At 42.5% G+C, this 19393-nt stretch overlaps 1 protein-coding gene across 3 annotated transcripts in view; it reads left to right on the forward strand.

Moving 5' to 3' along the window:
* Nucleotides 1-308: 308 nt before the first annotated feature.
* Ctps2 (CTP synthase 2) overlaps nucleotides 309-19393 on the forward strand; it is a 117070-nt gene continuing 97985 nt past the window's right edge. Inside the window, exons 1-4 of one of the 3 annotated variants that reach the window (XM_051178737.1) lie at nucleotides 309-334; nucleotides 13056-13260; nucleotides 16146-16316; nucleotides 18508-18608. In XM_051178737.1, coding sequence (XP_051034694.1) covers nucleotides 332-334; nucleotides 13056-13260; nucleotides 16146-16316; nucleotides 18508-18608 — 480 coding nt within the window. In that variant the 5' untranslated portion in view covers nucleotides 309-331. Of the gene's footprint in view, nucleotides 335-8256; nucleotides 8594-8902; nucleotides 9035-13055; nucleotides 13261-16145; nucleotides 16317-18507; nucleotides 18609-19393 lie in introns of those variants that run through there. The other 2 variants (XM_051178738.1, XM_051178736.1) reach the window with 2 other exon arrangements.

A 19393-nucleotide genomic window follows, 5' to 3' on the forward strand; every position in this document is an offset into this window, starting at 1 on the left:
TTGGGATTAAAGGCTTGTGCCAGCACACGTGACTAATAAATAAAACATGTTAAAGGGATTTTTATTTTATGTACAAGGAGCTGGCATGATCTCTTTCAGTGGATAGACTTATTTGAATAATCCATGTTAGGAAGGTCAGGTCCATTAGGAAGGTCAGGTCCTTCACATTTCCGGCATGTGGTCACAAAGTATTTCCGGTTCAGACAAAAGCCGTTAGTTCCGCCATTTTAGGAACGAGGGCCTTAACGACAGAAGTGAGAGGATTTTCGTGAGGGGCTCCAGCAGAGCTTCCTGCATGTCCTCTCAGATGGCTACAGAGGGAAAAACGACAATGGTATGAGTATTTAAAATACTATTCACTTTTAAAATTGTTGGGAAATGTAACAGGACTTGTCATTGTAACCATTTTAAGGGCACAATTGGATGGCATTCTAATTTTTTAATTACAGTTATTTATGGGGGGCGGGTACCAACTATGGCACACTTTTTGAGATCAGAGGAGGACTTCTGAAAATCGGTTCTCTCATTCCACCAAATGAGTCCTGGGAACATAACGTGGGCATGTCAGATTTGGCGCAAGTGTCCTTGTGGACTAAGCCACCTCATAGACCTGCTAACCTGTTTTTAAAGTGGTCATATTGATTCAACATCAAAAGCAAGGTGGTGTCTTAGGATCAATGCTTATCTTGGCAATTTTATTTTCTCCTGAGGTTTCTTTGTGTACCCCGGACTGTCCCAGAACTGGCTCTATAGATCAGGCTGGCCTCAGACTCAGAGAGATCTCTGGTCTCTGCCTCTGGAGTGTTTGAATTAAAGGTGTGTGCCACCACACCCAGCCTCTTGGCTCAATTTCAGTGAGAACCCGACATGATTGATAATTTTCAGAAATTCGTATTTGTCTTAAGCAAAAGTAGAAAGAGTGTGGAATTTGAATCAGAAGTCTAAGATAGATGTTATAATCCTACCATATAGTAGGTGAATAACCTTGACAATTTGGGTCTTTGGGGGGACGGCATGCCAGAGAACGACCTTTGAAAAGCGATTTTAATCTTATTGTTTATGTGTGTGTCTGTGTATCTTTGTGTGTTCACATACGTGACCCTGCCCTAGGATTCCAGAAGAAGGCATTAGATTCCCTGGAGCTGGAGTTATAGGCAGTTGTGAGCCTCCTGATATGGGTGCTGGGAACTGAGCTGAAGTCCTCAGGAAGGGTAGGAAGTACTCTTCATTGCTGAAGCATCTCACTAGCCATGGTAAAAAAAAAAAAAAAATTAAAGTAAAAGATTATGCCAGGTGTAGTGGTGCATGTCTGATATTACAACACTCAGGAGTCAGAGGGAGAAGGAGATAGCACAGTTGATTTCAGCCTGGGCTACACAGCTAAGATTCTGTTTCAAGAAACACAAGGTGGTGGGAGGGGTTGTGAGATTGTTCAGCAGGTAAATGTGACTGCCACCAAGCCTGATGACTTGAGCAGCAGCCTCAGGACATGCAAGGTGAAAGGGGAAAGCCTACTCCAGAGAGTTGTCCTCTCACTTCCACATGTGTGCTGTAGCACATGTGTGTGGGTTGACACAAAATAGATAAGTGCAATTTAATTTTTCAAAACTCGGTGTGTGAAATTTGGTTTCAAAAATTACAAGATTTTGTCTGGATGGTGTCACCCTTTAATCCCAGTGCTTTGGAGGCAGAGGCAGGCAGTTATCTGTTGAGTTTGAGGCCAGCCTGGTCTACAGAGCTCATTCCCAGACAGCCAGAGGTGCACAAAGAAACCCTGTCTTGAAAAAAATATATATACATACACATATATACTATATATATATATGTAGTATAATTATTAGCAGTCAACATAGTGGTGAAATTCTTTTTCTCAGAACCATCTTAAGAATCTAGTACAGTAGTACAGTGTTATGTCAGTAGTAGTAATGAATAGACACACTTTGTTTTTTTTTTTTTGAGGTTTTTGTAATAAAACCAAAAGCACTGGGCATAGCTAGGCAAGCCCTGTCCCACTGAGCCACATCCCAAATCCTTACGGTTTGGGACAGGGCCTCATCACATTATATAGCTTAGTCTTGCTTTGAACTTGCTGTACGGTCCAGAGTGGTTTCTACCTTAGGATCCTTCTACTTATGTTTGCTAAAATGTTTTTCTGTTTTAAAATTCAAGATTAGATATTGTGGTTTAATATGGATCAGGAAAAACAAACAGGCTGAAAAGATGTTAATTCAGTGAGAAATAACTTAAACAGAGACAGATGAACACCAGCAGGTTCCTAGTCCCAAGGATACCTCCTGATGCTCTTCTGTCCCTGTGCTGCAAGCAAGAGAGAGCTCTGGCCCCTTCCCCAGACTTAGTTCCCCAAGTAATGTTCACCCCTGTCCCCACCCCAATGGGCATGGTCAGTGCTACAGGTGTGGACAAAGTGAATATCTCACTATAATTCTCCTTTTAGTCTAAAGAAAAGATTTAGGTTTGATACAAAAACTGTATACAAAACAGTGAATAACAAGTGTTCTCTAAGAAAAGGAAAATCAAGAACATACAAACTTAAGACCTACATATCTAGTCTGAGGGTGAAGTCGAAATAGGGTTTACAATAGAGTTGTCCTAAGCTGGAAAGCTTAAGTCTAGTACCTAATGTATCTAACTAGGAAGAGAGAATAATGGTTGTGATAGTTCAATCTTCAACCTGAGAAGGAAAATAACAATATTAGGGTAGGCAAGAAGTGCGGATAGGCAACTTCCAAATGGTGCAGCAAGGACAGAAACAGCTGGCCACGGACAAAGTGAATATCTCACTACAATTAATAATATAATAGTTATCATAGTCCCTTCATATTTATACCTTATTTTTTATCTTTTGAACTCATAGAATAATAAAGTAATTAGATGAGACTGTTTTCTGTTGTGAGGGTTCTAGCTGTGATAAAAGATATTTGACATTGATGTCCTGTCTTTGTCACTCATGCTACTTCTCTCTCTCTTTCTTTCGTTCTTTTTTTCTTTTTTTTGAGACAGGGTCTCTTTATGTAGCTCTGGTGGTCTTGGAACTCTGTGTAGAGCAGGTTGGCCTTGAACTCACAGAGAGCTGCTTGCCTCTGCCCCCTGAATGCTGGGATTAAAGACATGTGCCACCATGATGGGCAATTCCTATTAATTAATGTGCTTTTGATTAACATTTCACATTGCTGATGCTCAGGTTCTTTATTCTTAAAAGGCCATCAGTTAGATGGAGTGGTACATGCTTGTATTTCCAACACTATGTATTCTCCATACATAGGACCCTATCTTAATCAAAATCAAACCAAACCAAATCAGGGAATCATAGTCTCTTTCTTTCCTGGTTGTAAACAGGAAATGAAGTAGTTAGATGTGATCCAATTTTTTTTAATCCTATTTGTTTTATTGTCAGTAATACTGTTTTATCTTTTTTTCCGTGGATATTGGTGGCTCTTGCAAGGATGCCAGAGTGATACCTGTCTTTCTTTTCCCAGCCATTGAGTCCTTAATCACAAATGCCTGCTGTTCTTTGGTAAGGCTGCTTTTTTATCCTCCCAGGGAAGGAAATGCCATCTCTTTAAGAATTCTTTGTCTTTTGTTAAGCAGCCAGCACCTACCTTCCTATCAGTATTAGGGGCCCTCTTGTAATCTGTGAAGTCCCTGGGCCTCAATTAACGCCTCAGACTCCACTGTCTTTCTAGCTAGCTGCTCTCCACTCTCCCACATCTAACACCACACAGGCCATCCTCTTCTAGACTTGATTCCAGAGCTGCCTTATCTCAGTTTTCTTTACATTTAGTGTGTGTGTGTGTGTGTATGTGTGTGTGTGTGTGTGTGTGAGAGAGAGAGAGAGAGAGAAAGACAGAGAGAGAGAGAGAGAGAGAGAGAGAGAGAGAGAGAGAGAGAGAGAGAGAGAGAGCATCAGTTTGCCAAGGGGTGTGTGTATAAATCAGATGTGGCTTCTGGAGCGGGAACTCAGGTGCTTCGTTACTTCCCTCCAACTCCATAAACCCCATCCCTGTGTCAATTTCCTTTCTTTTTAAATTTTACTTTGTTGTGTGTTAGTGTTTAGCTATGTGGACATGCCATGGCTCCTGGAGGAAGGACAGAGAGTAATTTTCAGGGATAAGGTCTTTCTTTCTGCTATGTGAATCTCAAGGATCAGACCTAGGTCTACAGGTTGTGGTGGCAAGCATCTTTATTGCTGAGCCACCTCCTTGGCCATTTATCTCGAATTTCTATTATATTTCAGCTGGTGTCACCTAAACTGTCTCATCTTCAGGAATTGTTTCTCCTTTTAAATCTTATATTCATATATATGTATATGAGAGGGTGTTTAGGGGCATGTGCGCTATGGCCTGTGTATGGAGGTCAGAGGACAACTTTCGAACAGTTAGTGCTCTCCTTCCACCTTTTCTCATGGATTCTGAGTATTGAACTTAGATCACCAGGTTTGTGCTGCAAATGCTTTTACCCAGTGAGCCAACTTGTTTGAACTTGTTTATTTTTGTTCATTTTTTAGACAGGATCTCACTATGCAGCAAATTCATGATCTTGTTTTCTTTTTTCTTACACACACACACACACACTCCTAAATATGTTCATATGTATTTAAATTCCTACATATGTGCATATATATTTATAAATATATAAATACAACCTGCCCCATCTGTATACTGTTACCTGTATGTATATCATCGAAGGGCTGACCACGTGATATTGGATAACCAATTGGGGGCTTTACCCTGTGGAAGACCATTTCTACATTGTCCAGTTGCCTATAGTTCTTTGTCTAGAGTTGAGGCCCCCTGAGCTTTCTTCCCTGTATGTCAGCATGTTCATTGGTGTTATTGTTGTTCTCCTGCTTAGGCAGCTGTGTAGATGAGACTTCATGGGTAAAAAGCCCCTGGAACATTTCTAGGAGACAGAATCTTACAGGAAACTTCCCGTTTGTCAGGCTCTTACTGTCTTTCAGACTCTCTCTTCCAAAGTGATCCTTGAGCGATTGGTGTAGGAATTGTGTTGTAGATGTATGTTTCGGTTGGCATTTGACACTACAAGATCTTGTTCTCTCCATTTTGATTGGTTGTAGTTTTCTGTAATGGTCTCCAGCTTTTGTAAAGAGAAGTTTCCTTGGTGAAGGGTAGAGACTAACTTATCTATGGATATAAGGATAAATATATAGAATGTAGTTAGGGATTATGCTTCCCCCCTTTTTATTTTTGTAAAGTAATGGTTGTAGTTTCTTTTCCAAGACCTATGCCCTTACCATCCCTAGGTTGTCGGCTAGGTTTCCAGTACCAGGCATGATTTCCCTCCTATTGAATGGGTCTTAAATTAAATAAGAGAGCTAATGGCTACCCCCAACATGTGCCATTCCTATACCCTAGGTTATCGTGCCATGCTGGTCCTTATGGTTCATAGGTATTACAACTGAGTGGGACCTTTGGTGCTTCCCTCCTTTGGAAGCTTGCATGGCACCTTCTGGTAGCATGAGAGCTACTCCTCAGAGAGGAGGCTTTGGGGTCAGGTCAAGGTCAGGGATTTCTGGACCCTGTTTCTGAATTTCACTGTGTCTTCATCGAAAGGGATTTATTTTTCACCTCTGAGAGGCAACCAAGGGCAACACCAATAGCTTATAATGTTTTGGGGGTTTCTTGGACAACCTGGTCCAACAACTTAAAAGGGGCTTCTCATGCCTGCTGTTGGGTTTTTTGTTAGATGAGGTCTATGACTCTTGGAGAGAACATTGTCAGCTCAGATGGAAAATTTTCACTTAAATTGTATGTGGACTTATATGTACTGTATACTTATATGTATTATATGTAATTTTAGGTAGATGATATTATGTTGCTTTATGAATTTTAGAAGGCATCTTTACAGTTACTTTAGTCTCCACCCTCCCTCTTCCGTATTTATCTCTTTCCTCTCATCTTTAACCATGTTTCCCTTGAAGAACATTTAGGTTGTTTTCCATTTCCTAGCTATTGTGAACAGAGTGGCAATATTTATTTTATTTTCTATGTTTTGGTGCTTTGCCTGTATTTCTTTGCATAGCATTCATGCTTGGTGCTGGAGGAGGCCAGACAAAGGTGTACTACTATCCCTTGCAATTGGAGTTACAGTTCTAGGCCACTATGTGGGTGCTAGGAATTGGAACTGAGTTCTCTATAAGAGCAGCCTCTTAATCACTGAGCCATCTGTGCAGCTTCTTATTTATTTATTTATTTATTTATTTATTTATTTATTCATTTATTGTTGACACAGGATCTCATATAACACAGCCTTTCCTCAAGTTCACCAGGTAGCTGAGGATGTGTTTGAACTCCTTATTCTCTTGTTTCTAGCTCACAAATGCTGGGAATACAGGCCTGTACACTGGCTTTATGTGGTGCTTGGGACTCAAACCCAGGATCTTGTTTATGCTTGGCAGGTATTCAACCAAATGAGTTATAACCCCATTCCTTTTAAAAAAAATTTTATTTTAGAATGTATGATATGTATTAGAGAGAGAGAGAGAGAGAGAGAGAGAGAGAGAGAGAGAGAGAGAGAGAGAGATTGTATTATATTACAGGCCCCATGTGGAAGTCAAAAGACATCTTGGGGGTTCTAGGAACTGAACTCAATCTTCAGGTTTGTATGTAAGTGTCAAATCACTGAGCCATCTCACCCCTCCCTATTATTTATTTATTCTACAGATTTGTTTTTTTTTTGTTTGTTTTTTAAGTTTTGTTTCTAGAGGCAAGTGCCATAAAGGGCTAGGGGGGTGGGATTCTGCTGGTGCTAGAGTTACAGGTGGTTATGAGCTGCCTGTCTGATGTGGGTGCTGGGAACTGAACTTGAGTCATCTGTAAGAACAGTAAGTACTTTCAACCGCTGAGTCATTTCTCCAGTCCTCTATTTTTTTTAAAATAAGTTGAGACAGGGTCTCTATATGTGCCCCCACCTTCCCTGGAACTTGCTATGTATACCCAGCTGATCTTGTATTTGGCTTTCACTGAGTCCCACATGCTGGAATGGCAGATGTGAGCCACCACGCCTGGCTTTTCTTTGAAATCTTGTCCTTTAATAACACAGCCTCTGCTGCTGGACTCACCTGAGTTTTTGCACTCTTCTGGCCTCTCTCCTTCCTTTCTTCTTGCCCAATAGGCTCTGGCTGACTTCAGCCTGTGTACTCTAGGATTAGACCTTTGGCCCTCTACGACAATGACATTCTTTTAAAGGGGCTCTCATTTGTCTTACTTGGCACCATGAGCAAACTGGTTTTTATCAGCCATCTATATTTATATATATTATAACTGGACATCAGTATACAGTTACCTCTTTAAACTCCACTAAGTCTTCCAGTAACACTTGTCTAGGTTGTGAGTCTTGTTGTATCCTGATTATTCAAAAATTTCATGATGATTTGGGAGGCAAGGGCACATCGCTTTGAGACCAGCCTGGTCTTCTACATATAGTGCTCCAGGTCAGTCAGGGTGGCGTAATGGGCCGTTTTCTATGGCTAAGGTCTCCCATAACCCAGGCTGGCCTCAGATTTACTAAGTACACAAAGAGGATCTTGAATTTATGATCCTCTTGTTTTTACCTTCCCATTGCTGCCACGATGGCAGATTGATGCTGTGTGTTGAAGATATGTGATCTTGTGTTTGCTAGGCAAGCGCTCTACCAAATGAGCTACATCTCCAGCCTGTCTCAAAAACTAAAAAAGAAACAACCAACAAAACCCCAAAGGAACAACAAAAACAACCAAAGAAACAAAACTTTCGTTAACCCCCCCACCTTAAAATTTCAGCTCCCTTCAAATCTGTGTCTGGTTAGATCATTCTTTTTCAGTTTTCTCATCTGCTTTTTCACTTGAAACAACCTCCAGTGTCCTTTGCCACACTTACCTTTTCAACACTCCCTCAAAGGCACTTTGGAAACCTCTCCTGCTTTCTTCTGCTCCTCCTGTCTCCCTAACTTCATTCTGAGGAAGTTCATTTACCAGTAGACATAGGCCCCTAGGCAAGATTTCTGCTTTGTTTTTCTCCTTTCCCAGCTTTGGCTGTGGTGGCCCCTTGGCTGCACTGGAGGGGGACGGTCAAACATTTGTGGTGAGTGAAGTTGGTGGGAGACTCAGAGCAAGGGGCTCTGCTTGCCAGGTTCTGAGCTGTCCAGGAGCCTTAGAGGCTGGGCTGTAGCTCTCTCACTACAGGAAGGAGGGAGGGAGAGTGGGAGGGAAAGAGGGAGAGTGGGAGGGAGGGGCAGGCCCAGGCTGAGCGTGGCCAGGGGCCAAGGGCGTCTAGAGCGGAGGGTGATGGGAGCTGCCTGTGCCTTAGGGAACACTTTTTAGGCGTTTGTTTTGTACTATCGCTGGAGCCCACCGCTGCAACACCCCCAATTTCACAACCAGCGTGAGTCAGCTGGGCCGGCTGCAGGACCGCTAGGGGAAGGAGGACTTCTCAGTCCCTGGGGTGGGCAGGACCGAGTGGTGACTAGAGCACCCTAGATGAGGTCCCTGCTCCCTCAGGACAGGTGAGCACTGTCCAGCTGGCCGCTGGGTGGAGCTGCGTGAGCCACACTCCACGGAGCCCTGGCCACTACACAGGTAACTCCCTTCTTGGGCCTCCCCCCAAACCCCTCGGGCCTTGGCGCCCAGACCACCATATTTCCCTCGGGGCCATTTCGGCCCTGCTGGGAGCACACTTGGGATCTGGATGCTTTTGTCCCCTTCCCGCTGGTGCCCACGCCCGGCCCACAGCCATTCGCTTCTCGCACATAGTGCTGGAAAACCTGGGCGATCGAGCAGGCCTTTGAGACTGGGGGACGCCCACTTGTGCCCAGTGCCATTGTAGCCTGTCCCCTGGTAGTAGCGGTGACTTGGGGTCCAAATCGGCGCGTCCCTGGGGTGTGTCTCTCCTCACCGGATTCCGCACCCCAAGCCCTACTTCTCCCTGCTTTGTGGATCCCCGAGATGGCGTTGGCGGAAGCGAAACCGCCCGCGGGGATGATTCGGTTTTTGAATAGGCTTTCTGCACCAAGCTTACAGGTTAAACAACAACTCTTTTAGCTGGCCTCAGGGTTCTGAGCACTACCTAGCCTGGGGGGGGGGGGGGAGGCTGACTTGGACTTTATGCCCAAGAAATTTCCACTTCACCTCAGGTCTGTGGGGTTTAACTAGACGTAGACCAACCCACAAAGGTCCTTGGTGCCCCTTTTTCTAGTCAGTCCATTTCCCTACCCACCCTCCTTGCACTGTTTTGATGATCATCATCTTGGCTTAGTTTTACCATTCACAGACGTCATAAAACGGGCTTTCCAGTAAGTACTTTTTTGTGTCTGATTTACATTACTTTAAAAATGAACATCATTTTAGTGTCTCTTGGTGTTTCTGTTGCTGTAGGCCTGCACAGTGGAATGGAAACACTGGCCATTGTGGCAAGTTGGAAATGAGATGTGCTTTAATAATGTGCATGTTTTTCCCCCCAAGGCTTAGTACAAAGCTGGTGACACGTAGCTCACAAGTAAATTGTTGCATCCATTACAGCATTTCTCTTTTCTTTAAGACAGGGTCTTATGTAGCCCAAGTTGGCCTCAACCTCATCCTCCAGCCTTCATATAGGAAGTACTTGGATTACAGGCCTGTATCAGCACTCTAAGACAATGATTGCCGTTTTTTTCTCATTGGATTAAAAAAAAATACTATAATATCTCTGGGAGGTGACTCCTGGCACTCGCACTCATGAGTCTGAGGCAGAAGGACAGTGAGATGGAGGCTAGCCTGGATTACAGGGTGAGATTCCCTCATCTAAAAAATCTAACAACAACAGCATTATTATTATTATTATTATTATTATTATTATTAATAATAAGGGATGGGTATGTAGCTGAGGCAGTAGGGTGCTTGTCTATAGTTTGTAGGAAATCCTGGGTTTGATCCCAGCACTATATAAAACCAGAGATGGTCGTCATCCATGCCTACATTTTGAGTTCAAGGTCAGACTAGTCTACCAAAAAAGGGAAAAGATGTATTTACTATTAATGGCATCTCATCTCTTTGTTTATCTTTTTTTTTTCAAGGCAGGATTTCTCTGTGTTTCTCTGGCTTTCATGGAACTCACTCTAGCACAGGCTGGCCTCAAACTCACAGAGATTCCCCTGACTCTGCCTGCTGGGAGCTGGGATTAAAGATATGCACCCCTACTGCCTGGCTCCTCTTAATTAGTTTTAATTAAAATATTTAATGTGTGTGTGTGTGTGTGTGTGTGTGTATACATGTATTTGTATTTGTGTGGGCAAATGTGGATGTTCTTCCTATAGTCTTAATTTTTTCCCCAAATTTACTTGCTTAGGAAGGGTAGAAAGGATTTGGATGCATTTATAACTCAATAGGTAGGACACTTACCTAGCATCCATGAAGCCCTGAGTTCTGTCATCAGCACTGCATTAAACCATACAAACCAGGTGTGGGTTAGTGAAATGGCTCAAGCTAGTTAAAAGTATTTTGGAGCAAGCCTTGGGGACCAGATTTCAATTCTCAGAACTCATGTAAAAAGGCTGAGTGTACCTGGGCCTGGAGTTCAGTGGCAGAATGCTTGCCTAACATTCAATTTTTGATAAAAAAAATCTGCAAAACTAAATCTGTAATAGTTTTCTTTGCAGGGTGTGGTGGCATAGACCATGCCTCAAAACAGAGTGAAAGGAAAGAACTAACTCCTGAAAGTTGTCCTCTGATTTCACTATGTAGGACTTTCAAAGCTAGGGAGATAGTGCAATTGGTGCTAGCCTTGAAAACAGGAGAATGTGTCTTTGAACCCCAGAACCTATATACAAAGTTTGAGCATTGTGACACATGTCTGTGATTCCCGTTCAGGAGAGATAGAGATAGGCAGATCTTTGGGGCTCACTGGCTAGCCAGCCTAGCCTACTAGGTGAGCTCCAGTCCAAAGAGAGACTCAGGTCTCAAAGACACACTTGAAGTTGTCCCCTGGCCTCCATATGCATCTCTACAGACAGGAATACATGGATGTGCACACAGAAGCACATGCAAAAAAGAGAGGGGATATGGTGGTTTTAATATATAGAAAAATAACAGTTGTCTATAACTGGATATACTAGTGTGGTGGTTTGTGTTTTTACTAAATTAAGAAATGGATAATTAATTTTTTCCCCTTAATAGGAAAAAGCATAGATGAGGATACTGTTATATTAACTTTATATATCACTTTACACCCATGTAACAAGGTTTTTTTTCCTTTTTAGACAGTCTCATGTAGTCCATGCTAGCTTTGAACTCTTGATCCTCCTGCCTCAACCTCCGAAGTGCTGGGATTACACATATTCATCTTTCCTATATGACATGAGAGCTCATTTCTTTTTAGGATCAAATAATATTCCAAACTACTGATAGTTTTATTCCACTTTCTAAATAATAAACAGGCTAAGAAGGTGTAATTGTCTTCCCTACATAGAGTTGGAACAGCTTGGAAACATTTTCCCCTGCTTCCCATCTTAGGGAAACGTAGTTTGTCACAACAAACCTAGGCACAGGTCAGAGTTGGAGTGGATGGAAAGTCAAAGGAATAAAGGCAGCTGTTTTCCTCGTAGGAAATAACCTTAGCTTTCTGTCTAGTGGCAGGAATAAAAGCCACAAAAATCAAGAGAGGGTAGTAGTTGATAAATATAAAGAAAAGTATAAGAGCTGGAGAGATGGTGTAGTAGTTAAGAGCACTGGCTGCTCTTCCAGAGGACCTGGGTCCAGTTCCCAGCACTCACATGGCAGTTCACAGCTGTCTATAATTCCAGTTCTAGGCATCTGCAGGCACCAGACATACATAGATATACATGCAGGCAGGAAAATAACCATATGTGTAAAATAATACAAAATTTAAAAAAGTGTAGTCATGTGTATGAAAATGTCACAGTGAAACCCCTTACTTTGTATGATAACTCAAAAAGATAGTTGATAAGTACTTTTAAAAAATCCCTTGTAGTGGGTTTCTCTGCCAATGCAATAAGCCAAATTGACCAAATTAATAAATCCAGATTTAATAAATAGAGCAAAGCACTTCCAAGTGACTCTTGTAAAGGCAGGAGAGAAACCACGAAGCAAGGCTAGCAAACAGGTTTTAAACACCCTGTAGGCGTGGTCTTGAGTGGCTCTGGGGGGGAGGAGCTGACCCATGGCGAGCTTTCTGAGGGGCGGAGTCTGGAATGGTAGGAGTAGGGCTGAGAGTTCCCTGTTCAGCTGGGTTTGGAATGGGGGAGTGAGACCAGAGAGGAGTAATGAAAAGAAAAGAAGCCTACAAAATAATACTTTGCAGTTCCAGAATGTGGGGACCGAAGGCAGGAAGATTAGGAAATCAAGGCCAATGTTGACCTAGAACTCTCGTTGATCTGAGATTACAGGTTAGGTGTAAGGTGCCTGCCTTGTACTCTCATTTATTTATACACTTTTTGGTTTTCTTTGAGACAGAGTCTTTCTATGTAGCCCTGGCCTACATGGTACTCCTTATGTAGCCAATGTTAACCTGAAAGGCTTGGCAGTCCTGCCTTGGCCTCTTGAGTTTGTTTCCTTTTTTTTTCTTAGAGACAGGGTCTCACTGTGTAGCTGCAAGTGGCCTGGAACTTGCTATGTTGACTAGGCTGGACTTGAGTTTATGGAGATCTGTCTTTGCCTCCTGAGTCTTGGGACTGAAGAAGTGAGCCACTATACTAGCTAGCTAACTTTATGTTGTTGAGACTGGGTCTTGGCTCTGTAGGACTGTGTGGCTTGGAAGTTATTATGTAGCCCTGGCTGTGTTTAAAATCAGAACTATCTTCTTGCCTCAGTCTCCTGAGTACTGGGATTATAGGCATTGGCTGCCTTGCCTTTTTTTTTTTTTCAGATCTGATTCTTTGTTATTTGAGACAGGGTTTCTCTGTGTAGTCCTGGCTGGCCTGGGACTCATTTTGTAGGCCTGGCTGGCCTCAAACTCACAGGATCCTCCTGCCTGTACTTCCCAAGTTCTGGGATTAAAGAGCCACCATCTCTAGGCTCAAATCTGATTCTTCATTTGGTTGTTTCTCAGATTGCACCTGGGTATTGGCAGCCACCTATTCGCCCGCCAATGAAGTATATCCTGGTTACTGGTGGCGTCATCTCAGGCATTGGTAAAGGGATCATCGCCAGCAGCATTGGGACCATTCTCAAGTCATGTGGACTTCGAGTTACTGCCATCAAAATCGACCCCTATATTAACATCGATGCGGGGACTTTCTCACCTTATGAACATGGTATGAAAAGGAATCTTTCCCTTTTAAAGTGCTAAAGTAAATTGCAGTGGTTTTTTGTGTGTTTAAATTTATATTTTATGGGCATATGTGTATGCAGTTGCCAACAGAGGTTGGAAGAGAAAAGTCCCCTGGAGCTGGAGTTACAATCTGACATTGGGTGCTCTGGGACCTGAACTCTGGTTCTCTGCAAGAGCAGCAAATACTCTTAACTGCTGAGCCATCTCTCCATCCTCTTGTATTATGTTTTGGGTAATTTCTCTAGTATATATAGGCTTCCAGAAGTAGACTTGCTGGAACATACCTTAGAAATGTGCGAAAGTTCTTCTGGCCACTGATTCATTTTTAAGGTCTTTGATGACATTCTACATAGTCAAGTCTTGTGGAAATGTGCCATTTTCTGTGGACTATGTCTTGTTTTATTTTTTCACAAAACTAATACCTTTCACTTAACATTTTCCACTGCTGGAATAACTGTTATTAATATTGACTTTATTTTAGGTGTGTTTGGGGGGGAAGTAAGTGTGAGTGTGTGTGTGGTTAAATGTGTGTGTGCATGTACACACATGTGTGATCATGCATAGATGTGGAGCAAAGAGGTTGATCTCTGGTGTCTTCCTTGATCACTTCCCACCTTATATTTTGAGGCAGGATCTCTCATTTGAGCCCAGGGTCTGTTGATCTGGCTAGTCTAGTTAGCCAACTTCTTGAAGGGATCTCCTATCTGTCTCCAAAGTGCTGAGCTCTGGAGTGCTGGGATCACAGGCAGGCTGATGTGCCTACCAAGCATTGACATGAGTGCTGGGAATCTGAAATATGCCCTCAGGCTTGTGTAGCAAGTGCTTTACACACTGTGACTTCTCCCTGGCACTGACATACATACACACACACACACACACACACACACACACACACTTAATCATACTGTAGCCCAGGCTGACCTGAAATTCACTCTGTAGCCCAGGCTGGCCTTAGATTCATAGTTCTCATCACATCTCAATTTTCTGAGTTCTGGGAGTATAGGTTTAAGTCACTACAATCAGGCATTTTGATAAGTATAAATTGGTTATTTAAAAAAAGATCACCAATACTGGGTTTGGTAGCACATGTCTATCATCCCAGAATTTGAGAGATGAGACAGGAAGAATGGGGCTTCAGAGAAGGAATCAAGGCCAGCTTTAGTCTGCTACATAGTCAGAGGCCAGCTTGGGTTACATGAGACCCTGTCTCATAACGACTACAACTTCAGGGCAAGCAGGGGCTACATGGGACCCTATCTCAAAAGAACAAGAACAAAATGGAAATGAAAAAAAACAAGGGGCTGATGTCTTCTATTCAGTATAATGCCACATAACTATAGAGAATTGAGTTTGTATCCCAAGCACCCATGTAGAAGCCAGGCATGGTGTTGAGCATCTGAATCTCCAGCACTGCTGAGGCAGAGAAGGGATAGATCCCTGGAGCCCATTGACTAACTAGGCTTGCAGAGTGGATGATTTCCTGGTTCATTGGAAGACCAGTTCAGGTGCAGAGCAATTGAAAAAGACACCTCTGGCCTCCACATGTATGGACACACACATACATGCATAGTTGCATTCACATTTTCATATATCCACAGGAACACATATGTACACCACATATACTAAAATAAAAGACATTAGCTTTAAATTTTTTGCATTTATTTGTATTTACTTATTTCTCTCTCTCTCTCTCTCTCTCTCTCTCTCTCTCTCTCTCTCTGTGTGTGTGTGCATGCCTGCATGTGCTATGTTGAGTGTGTGGGAGTCAGAGAGCAACTTATGATAGTTAGTTCTCTTTCTACTATGTGGGTCTTCAGGTTTGAATTCAGATTGTCAGGTTTGGCAGCAAGCACCCCTACTTGCTGAGCAATCCTGCAGGCCCTCAAACCTTTTTTTTTTTTACACAGAAGCAGAGAAGTGCATACATCTTAAATGTATAACTTTGATGATGAATTTTATCTAAATGAATTTACTGTGTAACCGGCCTTGATCTCAGAAAAAAAAAAATCACCTTTGTGGGTTGGGCAAATGGATCAGTGGGTAAAGTTGCTTGCTGCCCAACACTGCAAACCTAATGATCCTCAGAGCCTACCATATGGTGAAAGGAGGCAATCAACTCATAAACTGTCCTGAGATTTCCACATGTGAGTCTTGGCACAAGAGCCCCCTCCTCTATTATGTGCACACGCGTGCGCGCGCGCGTGCGCGCGCACACACACACACACACACACACACACACACACTAATAGTAAATAAAACATTGCAAAGGAAAACAGTGAAATCCCTTTTATGTTCCTTGTTCTTGATCCTTGACTCTCATGGTATCTTATATCCTGTTTTGTAGCATCTAAACTGTGCACTAGTTTTACTTTTTTCCCCCCATCTCTTTTTGGGGATGAGTTGTTTGCTTTCAACTACTGGGCTCAAGGAATCATTTTATCTCAGTCTTCTCAGTATCTGGAACTGAAGGCTAGTACTACCATACCCAAAGAGCTTTTTGAACAATCATTTCCATTTTGATGTTAGTTGAATCTTAGTTATACTATTTTTCCTTCCTTTCTTGTTTCTTTTTCTGTTTCTTTTTGATGGTCCAGTCTTAAGGGTTAATTTCTAAAAATAAATTGGTAGATGGCTCTTTCCAATTTAAAAAATGAGAGTGTTTCCCAAATTTGTCATACATTGTATGTGTGCACACATGTGTGTGCATGTTCTCTCTCTCTGTTTCTGTCTCTGTCTCTCTCTCTGTCTCTCTCTCTCTCTCAAGTGCAGTGTCACAAGTTCTGGGATCATAGGTATGAGTTTCCTTGCCTGACTGAAAATTAATCTTTTGGAAGTAAGTTTTAATTCTACATTGCCTTTTGATTATAGGTGAAGTATTTGTTTTAAATGATGGTGGAGAAGTTGATTTGGACCTGGGAAATTATGAAAGATTCTTGGATATTAATCTTTATAAAGACAACAACATCACCACTGGGAAGATATATCAGCATGTGATCAATAAAGAGAGGTGTGGTGATTACCTGGGAAAGACTGTTCAAGGTATTTTACTACACGTCATTATGGACCCTGTATGCTAAGCATCACTCAGAGCAGACTATTTCACAGACATGAGAAGGTTGTGGGTCCTGAAATCTCTGCTTTCTTTTCCTTTTTACTCAGAAATGTAAAGATTGCCTTCCACCAATGTTCCTGAATATATCTTCATCATTTTTTATTATTAGACAGTATTTTTAATTTGAATTGTCTTTTTTTTTGAGGAAGGGTCTCATGTAGCCCAGGTTGGCCTTTAACTTGCTATGAAGCCAGGAATGACTTTGAATGTGATGATCCTCCAGCCTCCCACCTACTTCTGTGTATTAGTCACTCACCCTTCCTTCTTCCCTCCATCCCTCCCTCTCTCCTTCCTTTTCCTCCCTTTCTCCTTCCTTTCCCTCCCTCCCTTCCTTTTTTTTGAGTAACATGGCTTCTTCCTGATCAAATGGAGGATTTCTTAAAAATGATTTATTTTTATTTTAACTGTATTGGTGTTTTGCCTGCATGTGTGTCTGCGTGAAGTGGTCGGAGCCTCTGGAGCTAGAGTTACAGATAGTGGTGTGCTGCCATGTGGGTCCTGGGAATTGAACTCAGGTCTTCTGGAAGAAGAGCCTTAACTGCTTAGCCATCTCTCTAGCCCCTATTAGTCACTTTTCTATTACTGTGATAAAACAATGACCAAGGCACCTTATAGAATAGTTGATTTGGGCTTACGGTTCCAGAGGGATAAGAGTCCATTGCTATCACATGGGGTGGAGGACACATAGCAGTAACTAGGCATGGCTGCTGGAATAGCAGTCTGAGAGTTCACACCTTGAACAACAAGCAAGAAGCACAGAGAGCACACTGGGAATGGTTTCCAGCCTTATTGGCAATCACCCTTACCCACTGAGTCATCTCACTCGTAATTATTATTCTTTTAGACTATTAAGTTCATGAACTGCATGCACACTTGTAATCCCAGCATATGAGAGGTAGAGACTGGAAGAGAAGGTGTTCAGAGTCATTTTTACCTACAGAGCAGGTTTTAGGCCAGCCTGAGCTGTATGAGCCCTTTGCTTGAAAAGAAAAAAAAACCATTCATTAGTGGCTGGAGAGATTGCTCAGGAGTCAAGAGCACTTGTTCTTGCGGAGGACCAGTTTAGTTCCCTGAACCCATAGGGTAGATAATCACTGTGTATATCTCCAGTTCCAGGGGATCCAATGTCCTCTATCTTAAGAAGGCACCAGGCGTGATGGACATACATACATGCAGGCAAATCAGCCATATGCATAAAATAAGTAAAAATTTAAAAAAGAAAGAAAACAATTAAAGTTTTGGTATTTTTGGCTGGGCGTGGTGGTGCAGAAAGATAAAGTTCAAGTACAGCCTAGTCTCCATAACAAGTTTCAGGCCACTCATGACTACACAGGGAGACCCTGTTTCAAAAATAAACATAAGCAAAACAAAAAAAAAAAGTTTATTTTATGGTAATTTATTACAGAAGCCCTAGAAAACTAAAATAATACCCAGGTGGTTTTTGACATTTCCCTGCTGGAACCCTGGTGAGTGGGTGGGCTTCATCTACACCCTTGAAGTGGACTTTTCCACTGGTATCCCCAGGGTACTTAGGCCTTACCTCTGTACAGCTGCTAGTTGTCCTTCCCGTGGATTATAGCATCTGGCTTAACCAGAATTCTTCCTTGCCCAGTTTTCAGATAGCATGACATGTAGCTCCTAGGTTTTTTGTTTTAAACTATTTATTTATATTTATATGTGTGTGTATACGATGTATGTCACATGTATGTTTGTGTGCCCTTGGAAGCCAGAAGAGGGTGTTAGATTCCCTAGACCTAGAGTTATAGTCAGTTATAAGTCTCTAAATGTGGCTGCTAGGAACTGAACTCGGGTTCTTTAGAAAAGCAACAAGTACTCCTAACTGCTAAGCCACCTCTCCAGACTGGTGTTTTCTTGCCCGCACCAGTGATAGCACTTGTTCCAATTTCTTGTTCTCTGCATCTGGCGTGCTTCAAGAGCAAAGGTTATCATGGGAATGACTAGCCTTACATTCCTCAGTCCATACTGGTTCCAGCGATGGAGACAATGGCATAAGATCTCTAGCTGGTCTCGTTTGCCTGGTGGCTTTCACCTCATTTGGGAGGTCCATCTCTATCTCATGAAATAACCTGCTGTGTTATTTATTCCTTCTTTCTGCAGTTGTCCCCCATATTACTGACGCTATCCAGGAGTGGGTCATGAATCAAGCCAAGGTGTCTGTGGAGGGTAATAAGGAGGACCCCCAGATATGCGTTATTGAGGTAAGCATGGAACTATTCTTCATAAGCTACTCCTCTGCTGGGTCTTTAAGCATCCAGATTTCATTCACTCTCCCCTCCTGGGTATTGCAAACTAGGCTGGGGGTGGGGTTCCATCAGGGACCAACAGAGATGCTCACAAGCCACTTAACAAACAGGTAATCCCACATTCTCTTGGGGTGACTATGCATGCAGTGAGCTGTGTGTGTGTGTAGACAGATGAGTGACATTGTCAGTGTTGGGGATGGAGCCTGGAATGGACAGTTTCTTCTGTCCCACTGTCCAAACAAATGGAATGTATTCTTTATTTGATGACAGTCTTAGGTAGCCCAGGCTGCCCTTGAACTTGATATATAGCCAATAAAGCCTTTGAATTCCTGATCCTTCTGCCAAGTGCTAGGATTGCAGGTATGTGCCATTCCTCCTGGTTTATGCTGTGCTGGGGATAGGATCTGGGACTTCATGTGTGCTAGGCACATATGCTACCACCTGAGAGCTACATCCCTATCCCAGAGTGTATTTTAATTCCTAGTATTGGAGAAATATTTGCAAAGTGCTGTGAAAAAGTGGAGTTTGGGTTGGGTGGAGGTGGGAGGTGATGTCAACCATTTCAAGAAAGCAGCATTTGAAGTTGCCACTTGTTGACTGCCCCGACTTTTCCTTCATTCCTTTATGTCTATATAATATAGTGTGTTATACAAACTGTGTACTACCTGGGTGTGTCTTCCTTCCTGGGTTATACCAAGGAAGTGCTTCCTCTTAAAAATGAGAGAGAGGGGGAGAGAGAG

This window comes from Phodopus roborovskii, unplaced genomic scaffold, assembly GCF_943737965.1.
Source record: "Phodopus roborovskii unplaced genomic scaffold, PHOROB, whole genome shotgun sequence".
In the NCBI taxonomy this organism is placed as follows: Eukaryota; Metazoa; Chordata; class Mammalia; order Rodentia; family Cricetidae; genus Phodopus; species Phodopus roborovskii.